This window comes from Brassica napus, chromosome C3 (genome assembly GCF_020379485.1).
Source record: "Brassica napus cultivar Da-Ae chromosome C3, Da-Ae, whole genome shotgun sequence".
Taxonomy (NCBI): Eukaryota; Viridiplantae; Streptophyta; class Magnoliopsida; order Brassicales; family Brassicaceae; genus Brassica; species Brassica napus.
Window position 1 is genome coordinate 71,298,938 of NC_063446.1, and position 18,870 is coordinate 71,317,807.

An 18,870-nucleotide genomic window follows, 5' to 3' on the forward strand; every position below is an offset into this window, starting at 1 on the left:
ATGACCTTTTCATGTGCTTTGATCTCACTCGCACGATATCGCGAATCACTTCCCGAGAGATCACATATCTTTTCACTATTTCAGTTCAAGCACGCTTAATTCTAGAGTTTTAAAATGGATGTGTATCCGAAAATATAAACGCACTTTAATGATATATATACCAAATCTATTTTCTTAGGTCTTTCCACGTATTCGAGTAATCGGGATGTTACAGTATCATCGTGGAAAAGTTCGATTTCTCAGATTTGTTTTCGTAGAAGAACTTGATTTTTCCAATCTGCTTCGTGTTTTTCATCTACTTTTTACTAAAGACATGTCTTCAATCCGTAGATGTTTAAGGAAAGAAAAAAAAATAGTTACATCTTCCAAACCAGATATCTCCGGCGAATCAAGTCATGCTGGTGATCTAACTAAAGACATGTTTTGACAAAACGCAATTCCACCATCCTACAACTCACGGAATGGAGAAAGGGACAAAGACTCTTTGCATAGATGAGGAACTTAATAATTTGATTTTGAAAAAAAAAATCTTTCATAAAATAATCAAATTAAAAACAGAAGAAACAAAATAAAATAATTAGAGAAAGCAAAAGAAAGATAGAAAGGGTTTAATGAGTAGAAAATCACATCACAGCCCCCAAGTGCATGGGATCGAATAAATCATTTTCATTTTGATAACAATCCAATGTATACAGTAGCTTCTCACCACACTATGTTAAAAAGGGTAAGCGAAAAATACATTCGCAGAGAAAAACAGGCTTGACACGAGATTGATCTTTCTACTACAATTCTCTCTTCTCCATAGAATTTGTTCAAGACAAAAGTTCTGTGAAGCAGTCAGAGAGTTCCAATTGCCAAATCTTGTAACGCACAACACTATGAGATACTCCTCACATATTGGTCAAGTGCAGTGTTGAACAACTCTGACCTTAAAGACCCAATGAAAAAAAAGTCAGAACAAATACGGTTTGCTGCTTGATGCAATAAGAAGAGCGTTATTCATTGAAGCTTACTTGACTGGAGATCCTGGGTTGTAGATAGGATTTTTCGCCACATATTCAACGTATAAACCATAGATGTACTTTAGGGACTCGCGTAAATCTCCAGTCTTTGGATGAGTTACTAAGATAATCTGCAAAAAAAGAATATAAACATGGTGTGGTTTAAGCATCTAAACAACTCTGGAATCTTCACTCATGAAGTTTGCTTCAATCTAATATCTCATCTTGAAAAGCCCATCCATGTGTATGTATGTTTATCCATATAAGTGAATCAAGGCAGCAATCAAGGAATCAACAATTAAGTTTTAAGTCATATTAATTACATTTGAAACTAGATCCTAAAAGCATGAAACCTTGGTTATGCAATCAGCAATCCCCCAAGATACATCTTGACCCTCATGCTTGTTCAAACATATCAATCTTTACACAGACATGAAACTGCTCAGCTAGTTTTTATTTAAAAAAAACAACTTACTGACCCCATTTCTCATACACGACGACATTATGTTCTTCATCTGTCTGAACACTCTAGTTTCCACATTCACCTTCTTACTTCCCAATGTTCTTACATATAACCTCCTCAGCTAACATAACCTTAGCTTACCAGATGATCTACAAGCATATCAATATCTATAGAGACATGATACAGCTCAGCTAGTTCTAACTCGTAACAAACAATTTACTAATCCCATTTCTCAAAGAAGACATTATGTTTGAAATCTCTCTGAGTACTCTTGTTTCACATTCATCTTCTTACTTCCCATATTCTTACATATAAACTCCTTAATTTACTTCATGTTCTCTAGGTAGACACAAAGACAATGACTTTGGAGTTAAATAACTTCCTCATGCTTGTTCAAAAATATCAATCTCTATAGAGACAAGATCATTTCACCTAGTTAACACCATTTCTCATACACGACGACATTATGTTTGACATCTGTCTGAACACTCTGGTTTTTCACATTTATCTTCTTAGTTCCCATATTCTTTCTTACACATAACACCTTTTAGGCTCTTCACGTTCTCTCACATAGACACTAAAGACAATGACTTTAAGGTTGAATTAACAAGAGAGACAGTGCTTGAAGGCTGACCTTAATACCAGAGGGAGTCTCCATGAAGCTAAGCTTGTAAGTGTTAGTTCGAAAACTATGGAAAGAGCACCCTTGTCCTGGCAACTGTGGAACACCTAGATTCCCCTTATCCGCACTGCAAACAGGATAGATAGATCCAAAATTGATCAAATCGACATCAAAAGGGAAAATGGATGATGAAATCACTAACTTGACGGGATCCATTTTGGCGGTGAGAGATTTGAGGGAGAAGAGAAGACCGAACATGAGCTTGTGATCTTGCTGAGGGTTGAGCGTGTGAAGAGGCCTGTTCCATTCTTTGTACAGGAGACAGACGCCGTTACGGTTGAAAACGTACATCATGTGCGCGTTGTTTCCACTCGCCGTCGGAACCTGTGGCGACGGATTTATCTCGGATCCACCGAAGAACTGCATTCTTCCGTCGTCGTCTCCGTGAGATCAGAGCAAAACGTGTGCAACTTCGATTCAGACGAAACGGAACAGTTCATGTCTTCACTGTTTTGGGCTTTTAATTGGGCCTTTGTGATAAAAGTAGGTTCGTAGTGGGGTCAAGTGTCTTTCGAACTCTCGCAGATCTATGTAAAAGCAGTCAAAAACTTGAAGCCGTTGGAAGCTTCAAAGACTGCGAGGAGACTCACTACGGTAGTACGGTTGTGACTGGAGATTTGACTTTAAAGGCTCCACGAGCGGTTAATCGATTAACCGGGTTCCTAATTTGAGTTTCTTAACTTATGATTTGACATTTTTTGTTTTTTTTATGCTTTTCGACTAAGAGCCGACTGTTATATCTTTTATTTAAGAGACGATTTTTAACTTTTTTTAGTTAAAAGTTAAGAAACGGTTTTTAGCCGAAGCTAAGAACCTCACCCTAAGAACCTGGGTTAATCATGGTCTAAAAACTTTACAATTATCTGAAGTCTTTAAAGTCAATAATTTTACCAATCACAATTTGGCTCTCCTAAAATCTCTCAAAGCTCCTTAAGAACACTCAAAGCCTCAACTTTCATTTTTCCTTCAAGTTTCTTTGCTTTTTATAAAAGCTCTTGGAGTTGATTGGTAGAAGTTGTAGCTTTACTTTTTTTATTGTAGGATTATTGCTGTCGATTTTTTGTTGTAGCTGTAAATTTTATTGCTGTAGTTTTTTTTTAAAGTATGATTGGTATAACTTAGTTGTAGATTATATTATATACATGTATATTTTTTTATTAATAAATACATCATAACATTTATATAATTTTTGATTCTAATTTATTAATAAAATGATAATTTAAAATTTTCCATAAAATAGACTAATTTAAAATTTTAATAAAAATAATTTTGACATAATACACAAATACATAACCATAAGAATAACAATAAGATATTAATTGTTAAATCAAACTTAAAAGAAGAAAAGAAAAAAAAACAGATAAATGATACAAATAACCAGGGTTTTAATGTTTACAAATTAATATTAGAATAAAGCTAATCCCTTATATACTAAAGCACAAATCACCTAACCAATAAAATTCTAACACATGGCATAAGCTTTACAATTTTTTTTTAAAAAATGTCGATAGAACAAATTAATTCTGTTCCTAAAATTTCTGAAATTCCAAATAACTGAATCTTAAATCCCTACATTTTCTCCATTATCATCCCATGTTCAAAACTAATCACGATTTAAACTGTTTTATTGTCGATCTATTTGACAAAAAAATAAAATCACTCTCTAGTTGGCAAAAAATACTTCATCTCTCTCTTTCTGCTATTCCATTGCTTCGTATTCTTCTTTTTACGATTGAGATCTTTGACCGAAACAAAAAATATACATATGGTTTATGATTACTCTTAATTAATAATCATTTCTCACACATTTCAAATTGCAAATAGCCTCTGAGTGTACTCATGTCTCAAATCTTAACTCTTCAATTAAAGAAGGCAAATCAAAGGTTCCTCGACAGCAAAGGTAACAACGATAAGCATCTCCAAATCTATTACACAAAAATGAGTAGTTTTATGACATTTTAGCGTTTTAGAAAACGTCAATAGATACTATATTTTAAAAAAATTGATACTATATTTCTTTTCTGACATTATTTTAGATATTGGACATACATCATACTCTGTGCTGAAAAAGGTACGTAAATAAGATCGGTCAATAACATTTTTATAATGGACTAAACTAATTCTCAATTTGTTGAACAAATTTCTTTGTTTTGGTGATGATTTAGGGAAGGAGAGTTAGAGCTCACCTTTAAATCATACGTACATGATCCCTAAAACACTTGAGAAGTACCAAAACAAGAAGAATAAAATGGTGATAGTAAAAAACTCTGTGATAGAAGAACAAGGACTTTATGTCTATTATCTAGATTAATACCTAACCTCAGGTTTGTCTTCCATATTTTTCTTTTTGTGTGTTTATTATCTTATAAATAGGGATGTACTTTTTTTTTCTTTACTTTTGATTCAACATGCACTTCTGATTTGATTTTTCTTATATAGTGTTTATCAAATTTGTAGATTTGTTCACGAACGGAAATGCCGAAGTAAAAAATAAAAGAAGAATGACTAGAAAACATAATAATTAACCTCAATTATCTACATAATTGTGCACGTGCAATATATATTCCTTTGTTGTCATATTTAATGATTGTGTCGGTTTGGAAAAAATATAAATTTGGGTCAACTGTCGTAAGATATGAACATCAAAATTTTAATTTTCTTTTTTTAAGTTTGCAAACAATAATCCTCAAAAATGTTCAAAAAAAAAATAATCCCCAATATAATATTTATTTTAATTATAAATTTAAAATGTATATATAATATGTTCAACATAAACATATAATATATATTTATAAAAATATAAAGGCTCGTACGGAGTACGGGAGATAATACTAGTGTAAATATATTTTGAAAGCCCATAAAACTAGACTGTAGATATATTGCTATCTAGAGCTGTTGTAAAGCCGTAAATTTAAATCAGTGATGTAAAAACAAAAAAGTTAATAAAGTATGAATGCTGTCAAATCAGTGTTGTAGGTATAATATTGTAGGTATAATAATGATGTGTGCAGCTTCTACAGCATTAACCAATCACTACCCTTGTAACTTCTATTGCCACAGCCAGAAAAGCCACAGCCAATATTTTTGTAAAGTCATTAGTTTAAAAGCCATGGCAGTCAAAATCCTATACAATTTATGAATGATGATTACTATATGCCAAGTATAAAAGTAAGTGTTTAAGTATGTTTCAAGTTCTTACATTACACATCTCATGTTTATTAACATGAAGCCATTGGAAGCTTCAAAGATTGCGAGGGGTTACACGCATGTTAGGTCCATGTCTACTTTGATATGTTATAATCGATGTTATTGTCACAAATGCGGGATCAGCTATGTCCGAAAGCTTGATCAGGGCCCGGGAACAATAGTCGATCGTGTTTATTGTGTTGAAACAATTTATCGGAACTTGAATATGAAAATAAATTCTTATTATCATCATGATTGCTTTTAGAAAAAAGAAACATATTTATTTGTAAAAACTACAAACTTTCTTGAATTTTGGTTTCTTCCTTTCCTTTTGGCTATCTGGGGATTTGAGCGGGAGGTGATTTTCATCGCTTCCCAGTTTGCTTTTGATGTACTTGTGGATTCGGTCCATGAATGGCTCGTAGAGGGAGAGGTCGCTTCCTATTTGTCGAAGAACGTAATCTGAAATCGCATGTGGCCAGGGCGGTAAGTTATCGTAAGTCTCAATCTCTTCTGCGGTTAGCTGTGCATTGAAATCGATGGAGGGAGATGGTAGTGTGAGAGACGGAGAGGCTGGGGGCTTTAGTGTATAGATCAAAAGATCATCTGGATGAGGTGAAGAATCCGTTGAGCTCATGATATTCTTTTCGATATAGTTAAAGTCTTTGGAGGCTCTTTGGATTTTTATAGGGGCTAAAATTCGGGAATGACGAAATGCTTTAATTCGCACATTTAATGGCCAAATCTTTCTAATTTCGGTTAGGATCAAGATTCAATTGTTTCTTGGAAATTTTTAAAATAATAATTATATGCATGCATCCATAATTTTTCATTTTTTCATGAAATTCACTAAACTAACACATTTAATTAATCTGCATGCATATCTTATCTTTCTTTATTAAAAGAGAAGTACAAAAAATCTATTGTACAAAAGTCATATGATGACCATTTCATTAATAATTTAAAATAACATATTTTATTGCTTACATTAATCAATCAAATATATATTATTTCTAAAAAAATAATAAAAAGGATATTAATAAAATCTTCTCTATTAAAAGAAGTACAAAAAATCTACTGTACATAAGTCATAGGAGGAACATTTCCTTAATCATTTAATATAAAATATAAATTATTTTATTATTTACATTAACCAATCAAATATATATTATTTATAAAAAAATTAATAATCAATAAGGCTATTATTTAAATATTCTCTGCTAAAATAGAAGTACAAAAAATCTACTGTAAAAAAGTCCTAACAGGACCATTTCATTAATCATTTAATATAACATATTTGATTATTTGCATTAATCAATCAAATATGTATTATTTCTATTAAACTTAATAATCAATAATGATAATAATAAAAATCAATTTTGAGTTTAAATTTAAATTTTATTTTTTAATTAGAACAAAATCTTTTCATAAAGAATCTAACAAGATCTTAATCTAACAAGATCTTAATTTTGTAATTAATAATATAATATTATTATAAATTAAAGCTAATTAAAATAAAGAGTATATGCTTGAATTTATAATTTTATAATTATATTCTATATTATATTAAATAGTAATGTCATAGAAATAGATATAACAAAGTTATATTAAATTCGTAAATTAAACTATTTTATTTTTTTAAAATGTTTCCAGTTAAATAAATAAATAAATAAATATCACTCACTGTTAAAAATGTTAAAATTTGTAAATCATGTAATATTTTATACAAAAGAAATTGTAAACATATAATTTTTATGCTCACAACAAAATAAGATTTAAAAACAATTATATACTATTATTTTATTTATTTTGAAACTCACAACAATGCATTATATATAAATATTTATATACAAAATATAAATTATATAACTAACATTTATTTAATGTGTTATTTAAAAAATATGCTATTAGAAAACTTTGAAATGTTAATATTTATTTAACATATTAGTAACAAATCAATTTTAACAATAAATTATTGTTTATTTATAACTATAACAAAATCTGTTGACAAATATAAAACAATTTACCAAAAGTTTCAAATAATTTTTTTTTATAAAATAATACATTAATTTAGTATCAAAAAGATTCAAAAGTCATCCAAACTAAAAGAGTTGTCTTATTTTCTAAATTTCTCTTGGCCAAATATACATTTTACGAAAGATAAAATAATAGATTTTAAAGTATAATTTTTTACAAAACGAAAAAAAAATACAACTTATGTTGTAAAAATAAAAACAGTTATGATATTTTGAAATCTTAATTTAATAACAAAAAGATCAGAAAGCTTGATACCATAACATCAAAAAAAACATCATATATCAATAAATTTTACTTAAATAATATAACAGATGATACTGTGTATAAAATTTACTAAAATAATAGGGATGGACTGCTTAAGTAGAATAATGTATTTACTTATAAAATCATGTAATATACTATATTCATAGATGCTTAAATATATTTTTCAAATACAATATGAAAACATAAACTATCCTAAAAATATCATTTATCTAATATAAATAAATAAATTTTAAAATGTATTGTATGCAAACTGAATAAATTTTTCAAAAATATTTTATACATGATTTTCTATTTGATTATTTCAGATTCTGAATTTACGGTACCAAAATGGAAAATATATTAATATGTAATAATAATCAATAACAATTTTTATTGTATACAACAAATCCTTATATATTAATAGTGCCCAATAAAGAATTTAAAACAATAAGATTACAGAGTTATATAAAATATAAAACTAATATGTAAATCGTATATTTAAAATGTTCAGGGTAATTATTAAAAATATATATTTACAAAATAAAAATAATACATGCATGATGTGGAGGTCAAACCGTAGTATTTATCATTTTATACATTTAATTTTGTTCTGCTACTAAATAGCTGAATTTTGACAAAATACAATATAATATATATTATTAATGAACTTCATAATGTGAATTGGTCAAGCATACCAATTCAAAGAATTAAGTCCCCTCCAGGGCTCTGGATGTATTGTGAATATTTTATTACTATTTTAAGATTTACGCCTTGACTTGTACAGAACAAACATTCGGTATTCAAATTATTTTACGTACACATTATTTATTTTGCAGTTTTACATATTATAAAATAATAAATGATAAGTATATATTGAATAACTGAGAATATGTAACTAGTACATATATAACTAAATTGATACAAAAGAATAAATCAAAATAATCACTCTCCATATTAACAATTTATTATGATAAATAGACCGAAACAATTATATTTACCTATTTTAATTTTTTTAACACTCATTTACATATTTTTGCTATTAACTTATAAATAAAAAGTATACTTGTTTGGTCGGTGGGAAGCAATTTTGTTGTAATTGCCTCTGAAAAAAGGAATTTTGTTGTAAATGCCATTTTTAGGTTATCTAGTTTTGTAGTTAAAATGTAACTGAGTTTAAGCTCGTTTTAACAACGAATGTTTATGTTTATTTTTTCTGAAATAAGATATATTTAAATGTGTAAAATCATTATTTTATGTATAGGCTATTTTTTTAATTTCAACCCGTTTGAGTACAAAAAAAAGTCATTTTATTTTTAATTTATTATTTATATATATAGGACTTTTTGCAAAATTGACTCAAAATTCAAAGTCAACCACAAAACTAACCTATGTTTTTTTGGATATTTCCTTTGTCATATTCACTCCACAAGTTCAGATTATTCACGAAAATACCATTAATTTTTTTTTCTTTTCGAAATGGCCTTTTTACTCTCTCAACCTCATAATCTTTAAGTATTTACAAGATTGTCATTGACATCAATACACCAACCACAATGAACAAATAATTTGAAGCTCTTAATGCACATCAAATCGATTTACACTCATTCTTTCTCAATTCTTATAAACTAAAAACATCTCTTTCACTTTCTCTCCATATTCATCCAAAACAGACCAACAATTTTGATTCCAAATTTTTTATGGTTCATAGAGCCATTGAAGCTTACGATTCTTGGTGGGTCACTTTTGTTTGAGATTTTGGGTGCTTGGAGAAGACTTATGTGTGCTAAACAAGTTATCTCACTGGTTGAAACTATGAAATGGTTGAAACTATGAAATCTGTTTTTTTTCCAGATCTGTTCGCCCAGACGACTTCCGGGTAAGTCTTCTGGTTGTAGACGACTTAGATGGAAGTCTTCTAGTCAATGCAGAGGTTAGTTTTGCAATTGACTTTTAAATGTATTTTTAGAGATGACTTACATGGAAGTCGTCCATCTTTGTTTGTTAAAAAAAATTCGAGACGAAGTCGTCTAGGGTAAACAGGTTAGTTTTACATTTGACCGGATTGTGTCAGAAATTTGACTTTTCCTGGACGGACTTACACATAAGTCGTCTACTAGAAAATTAAAAAAATCAATATTTTGTTATATCTAGACGACTTCCATGTAAGTCGTCTCAGGTTAGTTTTGCAATTGAAAAATAAAGCATAAAAATTTATTTTTTTCTAGACGACTTACACGAAAGTCGTCCAGGATTTTATTCCGAGATTCTGGTCAAACCTTGCTTATCTTGGACGACTTCCATGTAAGTCATCTAGAAAAAACTAATTTTTCTGTTTTATTTTTCCACTGCAAAACTAACCTAAGACGACTTACATAGAAGTCATCTAGGTATAACAAAATATTTATTTTTTAATTTTCTGTTGGACGACTTATGTGCAGTAAGTCGTCCAGGAAAAGTCAAATTTCTGACACAATCCGATCAAATGCAAAACTAACTCGTTTACTCTAGACGACTTACATGGAAGTCGTCTCGAATATTTTTTAACAAACAAAGATGGACAACTTCCATATAAGTCGTCTAAGTTAAAATCAATTGCAAAACTAACCCAAAAAGACGACTTCCGTGGAAGTCGTCTGCGTCAATGTTTGATAAACTTTCATTCTCTCTAAAACTATAAAGTCTTTTAATAGTTTTTATGTTAATTTATGTATGTTAGTCAATATTTGAGCTCCTGAATGAATTTCATAACTTAATTAATTTATTTATGAGTTTACCGACATTCATGTGTATTAATGTTTCCAAAAGACTTCCATGGAAGTCTTCTACGTTAGTTTTTGTAAATTTGTTAAGCAATTTTAATATATGTTTATTTAATTTTCAAAAGTGTTAAGTAACTTCTAGAATTTCAAGTAACAAGGTTTAATGTGTCTTCTTAGATCATAAGATATACTTTTCAACTTTCAAGAAATTTGGAATTTCAATTTTCACTTCAAATTTTGAGTTTCCTACTTAAATTTTAATTTTCCGCTTAAATTTGCCGTTTATATTTCAATTTCCCGCTTTGAATAAAAATCAGACATAAAAACTTACCAAAACGTTCAGATCCGTTATGAAAGGGAGACATGTGAGAAGACTCCGTCACAAGACTTCCAAGAAGTCTTCTGGAAGACTTCCAGGAACTCTTTTCCTGGAAGTCTTCTAGCTCATTATATTTTAGAAGACTTCCCATAAGTCTTCCAAAGTCTGCTTAAGATCTGAAAAATATGCATATCAAAAAACGTTCAAATGGTTTAAAAACTGAGAAAATGAGTGGAAGATTAGGTAGATCTACCTTTATAGAACACACAAAAATACATATCTAAAATTTATAGAACTACCTTTAAATGAGTGGAATATGAGAACCATGTGATGAAAAACCTGCAAAACAAGATAAACTAGTGAGAAAGACATGAGACAAAAACAACAAATTGATATAAAGTTTGGGGTTTATAAGTTTAAAGAGATTAGAGAGAGGTTTGAGAGTTTTAGAATGAGGAGCATAACATTTTTGTTGCAGCCATTTGAGAGGAAGAGAAAGAATGTGTAAATTTTTCTTTATATGGTGACAAAAATTCTAATAAGGTTAAATATTTTTGATTCAGAAGACTTTCAAGTAAGTCTTCTAATTGAAGAATTCCTAGACGACTTACTTGTAAGTCATCCAAAAGACTTCAATATTTTTAGCGGGAAACTAAAATAGTTTTTGCGAGAGTTATAAGACTTTCAGAGAAGTTTTATAATCGCTAGACGGCTTAAATGTTAGTCGTCTAGACCCTAAACATAACCTCTAAACTAAATTAACTAACTAAACACTTCATAAAATCAAATTAAACTTTTTCACTATACAAAAAAATAAACACATATATAAGTAAAATTTAATTTTTCAAAAAAACATTTAAGCTTTCCAAAATCTAACCCTAAAAATACATACAATACTACAACATATGTTGTCAAACCTTAAGCCAAAGAATATCATGATTAACTACTTTCACTCATATATGTTCAAAACTATTCAATTTTATTATATCTTAATTTATATCAGTTAAAATTGTTTATAATTACATGATTTTAATTTTTCACTTGTCAAAATATTTTTTAAAAAATTTAAATTTTTTTTTTAAGATCAACTATACTAGAAGACTTCCATGGAATCTCAGAAGACTTTCTGTGGCTATATTCGTAAAAATGAGTTCTGTTTTTTTGTTTGGTCACAAGGAGCTGACTGTAATTTCACAAGATTTTTGGGTTACTTTTGCATTTGATTCAAGTTTGGGTATACTTTTGCAATCAAAGTCAAGTTTTGAGTCATATTTGGCAAATTCTCCATATATATATATATATATATATATGTACTTTTAAATATCGGAATTTGAAATGTGTTGATATATATTAAATATATTACATAAAATATCATTTTGTTATATAAAAGCCATTTTAGTTTACATAACCGTAATTTTACATTCATAATTATGAAAGATGCTAATTCACCAATTACTCTACTTAGAATTGATAAATTTAGTTGTAATATTTAACGGCTTAGCCCTAAAAGTTATTCTAACTATTTATGAAGAATTGTATGCCTGATATTTCATACTATAAGGGAGAATTCTGATTTTATAAACACAACCATACCCTCTAAATACTAAACTATAACTCTAAATCCAAATGTTATGATATTTGTAATTGAGTCTATTTTTGAAAAAATGTTATCCAACGTAGTGTATTTCAAACAATTTTTCATATTATAATTAGAAGAACTAATATTAAAAAGTGAAATCCAGTTGTACTATATTTTTTGCAAAAAAATTTAAAAGTGCATTTAAAAAAATATGCGGTTAATATAATATCGTTTTGTATAATCTTTCTCATAATTACATTTTTAAATAAATAAAAGTTACATATCCAATATTAAAAAGTGCATTTTTGAAAATATATGCGGTTTGAAATCATAGCATATATTTTTAGCTAAATATGATTGCACGTCGGCACTACAAGAAAACATATTTTTTACTAGGGCAGTATTCGTTGTAAATTCGTCGTAAACGGGGTGTTACGACGAATTAACGTCGAAAGACGTTTCGTTTGTTAAACGTCCGTCGTAACGGAGGTTTCGTCGTAAACGACTCGTTACGTTTACGACGAAATATATTCCTCGTAAAGCGCAGGGAAAGGATTCGTCGTAAACGCTACGTAAGACTTCGTCGTAAATCCCACGTAATTATTTCGATGTAAAGCACACGTAAATACTTTCGTTGTAAATCACTCGTAAACATTTCGATGTAAAATCCTCGTAAATATTTCGATGTTAATCACTCGTAAAAGTTCGTTGTAAACTCCATGTAATGTTTACGAGGAGTTTACATCGTTTCTTATTATATTATTATTAATTAGTATATAATAGATTTTAATTTATATTTAATATTCAGAATTTAAAATAATTTAAATTTTAAAACAAAATATGAAATTGGAAAACATATTTTTAAAAAGTCATACAATAATATTTAAATTCATAATACAAACAGAAAAAAAAAACTACATATTGTCGAAGTAGTTGGTGGGGTTGCTCGGCTGTTGACGGGTTGGATCGGACTCTTGGGGATCTCGTGGTGGCATTCCAAGAGCGGCTCGTCTCTCACTCAACATTCTCTGCATAACCGGGTTTCCCACGGCCATCACGTCTAAAAAATCCTCAAAAGAGTCTAAACGAACCTGCTGGCTATCCATTTAAGCCTTCTGGCTATCCATTTGAGCTTTCATCTGAGCAGTCTCTTCATCCCGTCTCGAAGTGTATGACGAAGTTGCCCTTGCAACTTCGTTAACAGAGCCTATACCGACTATCCGTCCCTTCTTTTTAGGAGCCACCTATAAAATCAAAACATATATTAATATAGTTAATTATGTTAAAATATTTAAAATAATGTAAACTAAAATTTTAAGTTACCTCTTCGAAGATTCTGTCGACCTCTTGGGTGGACAATGTGACTGGTAATCCATCGGGAGACTCCTGGGTTAGTTGCGTCTCCCGTTCTTCAATCCGACCAGCCACTGTTCGGAAGAGTTTCTCAGATGCAGGATCCACAAAAACTCCGTCGGATGTGGCGTGAGTCATCTTGAATAGGTCAGACAGAGAAGGTAAGACTCCCGTCTTCTCGAACTACAAAAAAAAATTAAATTAAATATTATAAATTATATTAATTGAATATTTTAAAATATATATTTAAAACAAAACTTACAGCTTCTAGACGGACTCCTGCATGAGGTTTTTGTCCGGTTCTGTGAAGCATGGGCAAATGACCATCTTTATCCTTCGTCCTTCGAGAAGCCGAGCACGAATTGGCCTTTCTGATCGAAGAGGGGTGCTCCCAATAGGCGATGAGGCCATCCCACACATCCGTCGTGAGCTCAGTGGGCTTTCCCTCATACCCGTAGATCTCCCACTTGTCCTTCCAATCAGAGACTGTGTTGCAGAGGCGTATCTTTGCCTTTGCAACGAATTCCGCTTTCACCCTCTCGGTGATTCCCAAAGACCAATGCCACTTTTGCTGAAACATAAAAATTTTAAAAAAATTACAGTTAATAATAAATATTAAAAATATATATATATATATATAAGTGAAAATTTAATTAAATTTAAAAATCTTACCGCAAAACATTTAAACCACGTGATCTTAATGTGATTTGGTGTCTTGCTCCAGTTCGGGTATGCCCCGTCGTAGTAACCCTTAATCGTCGCCGAAACGCTCCGGCTAACACGGTTGTTAGCCCCAAACCTGAAAAAAAACAATTTAACCGTTACAAAATAAAAATAATTAAATTTTAAAGTAATAAAAATTAATAACTTACCAATAAGTTCCTCGGGGTCTATCGGGGTCTAGAACATCCAAACCCTCCCGTCCAGGCTGGGCAAGCAAATCCTCCACCGTATATCTCGCGAAGGGAGCATATGAAGGCACACGCAAATCCGGATGAACTGCACCTTCTGGGACAGGCTCAGGTGCAGCCGCTGGAGGAGGAGGTGGAGGCATCTGCGGTGGAAGAGGAGGACTCGAAAAAACTCTCTGAGAAGTCTGAGAGTCTGGAACTGCATCGGAAGACGATGGACCGGAAGAAGATGTACCGGAACCATCGCCAAACAACTGGGCATAAGTAGGTGCTGCTGGTTTCCTTCTAGGAGCCATCTAAAAAAAATTTAAATAAATTTAATCAATTATGACGACATAATTAAAAAATTATTCTGTTACCTAACTAATCACCTAAACTATAGGATTCCGTCATCTAACTAATCACCTAAACTAATTATCTAAATAATCACCTAAACTAATTACCTAACTAATTAATAACCTAAACTAACTTTAAAAAAAAAAAAAAAGGAGGGAAGAGAATGTACCTTAGGGAGAGGAGAGGAGTTTAGGAGGAATGGACGAGGCAGCCTCGTCTCGGCGTCCCAATATATAAAAAATGTTTCGTCGTAAACGCGACGTAACATTACGACGAAGTTACCAGGCCCGCGTTTTTTCATTTACGACGAAGTTACCAGGCCCGCGTTTTTCGATTTACGACGAAATTACGTCGAAACGTCGGTTTACGACGAATTTACAAGGCCCACGTTTACGACGAAGTTACCAGGCCCGCGTTTTTCCATTTACGACGAAATTACGTGGAAACATCGGTTTACGACGATTTTACAACGCTTAACCCTAAACACCGAGAATGAAATCCCTAAACCCCAAAGTCACATATCATCTAACATCATATCTCTTCTTCTCTACTACTTTGCTCTTTCTCCAACTTAAACTCTAAAACCCTAAAACTCCAAATAATTTTTTTAAAATTAACACAAATACATATTATATAAAACAACATTTGTTACACATACATTAGGATGGTAAAAAAACAATATTTCTTTAAACATACGTTACAATAGAGAAATACAACATCAGAGACATATATTACATCACTCTAAATCGTTTTCGTTCTCATCAATATTACATCACTCTAAATCGTTTTCGTTCTCATCACTATCATTACAATCATCATCGTCGCTTCTCTCGAACTCGTCTTCACGTGCTTCATCTGTCGCATCTTCGGGAATATCTTCATATTGAAAGTTTTGCGGGTCGATCAAAAGGATTTCATCAGTTGGTTGTTCTGGTACCTCAACTTCATTGATAGCGTCTTCTTCTTGCAAGGGCGGTTCTTCTCCAGCGACAATGCGTCCACGAGGTGTAATTTTGATAGCAGCTAACCAGTTTATCCCGGAAGTTCGAAGCCGAGGATAAGGAAGGAAGCTTACTTGCTCGGCTTGTGAAGCTAAAATGAAAGGCTCAAATTTGTTGTATCTTCTCCCAAAATTGACATCCACAACACCAAATTTGTTATACCGAATCCCTCGGTTCACAACAGGATCGAACCATTCACATTTGAAGAGGACGCATTTTAGCTTCAATAACCCCGGAAATTCCACTTCAATAATCTCCTGCAAGATCCCGTAAAAGTCCGTTTCACCTTTCACACATATTCCGTAGTTACTCGTTGCCCGATGTCTCCCATACTCGTATGTGTGAAAGGTAAATCCTCGTGTGAAATACATAGGTGATGTGGTGACCTTTGCAACTGGACCTTGAACCAATTCGTGAAACCATACGGGATAATAAGGATCGTCATAATCAACCTGCCAAAAGCAGTTATTCTTAATTAATATTGAAGTATCAAAACACTTACTTAATTAATCAATGTATGAGATATATTACGTACCTGTGATTTTAACCACTTGACAAAGTGCTTATCTTTACGTGTGTCCACATCAGTTGCAGATATTCCTGGTATTGCTTCTTCAACTTGAGATACAAACATGCTGCAAATTAAACAAATAATCAAGTCATACATAATTAACTGCAATTCATATAATTAACATTCACAAAAATATTTACCTTTCAAAGTAACGGGTCACTGCATCCTCGCAGTTGAGCAGAATATAAGTGTGGGCACTATGTTTATCCTCTTCACATGACCACCATACTTCTTTCGTTTTACCACCAAACCGTGCAATTTCGCAGAAAATGTCAGGAACACCATCAATTGGATATGATGTCGGTACTCCACCATCATCATATCTTCTAGGAACTCTTTTCCTCGTACGAACAGTTGGAGCAAAGTAGTATGATGTGAAGTTAGATGTTTCGGCTGTCAAACTTCCCGCAACTATTGAACCTTCCACCTTTGCAAGATTTCTTGCTTTCCCCTTCAAATGTTTCATCTGTCGCTCATACGGATACATCCATCCGTTGTGAACAGGTCCACGAAGCAATGCTTCATACGGTAGGTGGACAACTAGATGCTCCATGACGTCAAAAAATGAAGGAGGAAATATCTTCTCCAGGTTGCACAATATGATCGGAATGTTATGATGAAGTTGTTCGATGACTTCTTCCTTGAACGTACGTGTGCTGAGATCTCTGAAAAAAGCGCCGATGGCTGTATATTGCAAAAGTAATCAAATTAATAACATTTCATAACATATGTATATATATTAACGTTTTATAATTACCTGCAAGTGCTTCATGGACATTTGCTGGAAGGAGCTCGGCAAAAGCAAATGGAAGTAGTCGTTGCATAAACACATGACAATCATGACTCTTCATTCCGGAGAACTTTTGACCTCGTTCAACACATCTTGACAGATTTGAAACATAACCATCAGGAAACTTAACTTCTGATGCAACCCAGTCAAACAAGGTTGTTTTGGCTTCTGATGACAACCGGAAGATGGGAACAGGAACGTTTCCATTGCTCTTGATATGTAACTCACTTCTTGAGCAAATATCAGGTAAGTCCATCCTTGACTTTTTGTTATCTTTTGTCTTCCCAGGGACGTTAAGTAATGTATTCATGATGTTCTCAAAAAAGTTCTTCTCAATATGCATGACATCCAGATTGTGGCGTAAGAGAAGATCCTTCCAATAGGGTAGCTCCCAAAATATACTCTTCTTATGCCAATTGTGAGACACACCATATCCATCAGGCATATTTCCAGGAACATGCCAATTTCCTCCAACTTTAACTGTTTCCTGAGCTCCGTAATAATCAATGTCTGCTTCGATCTGCTGGCCGGTGAGATATGGAGGAGGACCGTCTCTGACAATTTTTTTGTGCCGAAACAATGTCTTATTTCTTCTGTACGGATGGGCAAGTGGAAGAAAGCGACGATGACAGTCAAACCAACAACTCTTCCTACCATTCTTCAGTTGAAAAGCATCCGTCGATCCAAGACAATATGGACAAGATAATCTTCCATGTGTTGTCCAGCCAGACAACATCCCATAAGCAGGGAAATCACTTATCGTCCACAGCAGAACTGCTCGCATCGTAAAATTGTTTTTCAAGGAACAATCGTACGTCCTCACCCCTTCTGACCACAATTGCTTTAGCTCTTCTATCAACGGTTGAAGAAAAACATCAAGAGACCGTTTTGGATGCTTCGGCCCAGGGATTAATATGGTCAAAAATAGAAATTCTTGTTCCATGCACATATCCGGCGGTAAATTGTACGGCGTAAGAATGACTGGCCACAAAGAATATTGTCTACCAGACATTCCAAATGGACTAAATCCATCGGTGCATAACCCAAGATAGACATTCCGAATATTTGTAGCAAAATCTGCGTGTACCTTGTTGAAATGTTTCCACGCTCTTGCGTCTGATGGATGTGCAACCTCACCATCTCTCTGGACATGTTCCGCATGCCACCTCATCGACGCAGCAGTCCTCTCAGATTGATATAATCTTTTCAATCTGTCTGTAATTGGTAGGTACCACATCCTTTGGTACGGTACCCTATTCCTCCCACGGCCTTGCGGTTTGAATCGTGGTTTTTTGCAGAATCGACACTCTTCTAACTTGTCATCTTCTTTCCAGTAGATCATGCAGTTGTCGATGCAAACATCAATCATCTCCGAAGGCAACCCAAGACTATAAACCAATTTCTGAATCTCATAATAAGATTCAGCAGACACGTTGTCTTCTGGCAAATACTCTTTAAACAACTCCGCCCATGCATCCATGCAATTCTCAGGTAAATTATGATCCGTTTTAATATTCATCATCCTAGCTGCTAGAGACAATTTAGAGAGACCTTCTCTACAACCAGTGTAGATTGGTTGATTTGCAGCATCTAGCATTTCATAAAACCTTTTTGCATCCAAATTAGGTTCTTCTACATT

At 32.3% G+C, this 18,870-nt stretch overlaps 1 protein-coding gene across 1 annotated transcript; it reads right to left on the minus strand.

Moving 5' to 3' along the window:
- Positions 1-651: 651 nt before the first annotated feature.
- LOC106359488 (trafficking protein particle complex subunit 1) lies at positions 652-2,587 on the minus strand. Its single transcript, XM_013799176.3, has 4 exons — positions 2,289-2,587; positions 2,099-2,213; positions 1,014-1,132; positions 652-928 (listed from the first exon to the last, which is right to left on the minus strand). Exons 1-4 carry the CDS (start codon positions 2,510-2,512, stop codon positions 877-879), a joined length of 510 nt encoding a protein of 169 aa, XP_013654630.1. The 5' UTR covers positions 2,513-2,587; the 3' UTR covers positions 652-876.
- Positions 2,588-18,870: the final 16,283 nt, after the last annotated feature.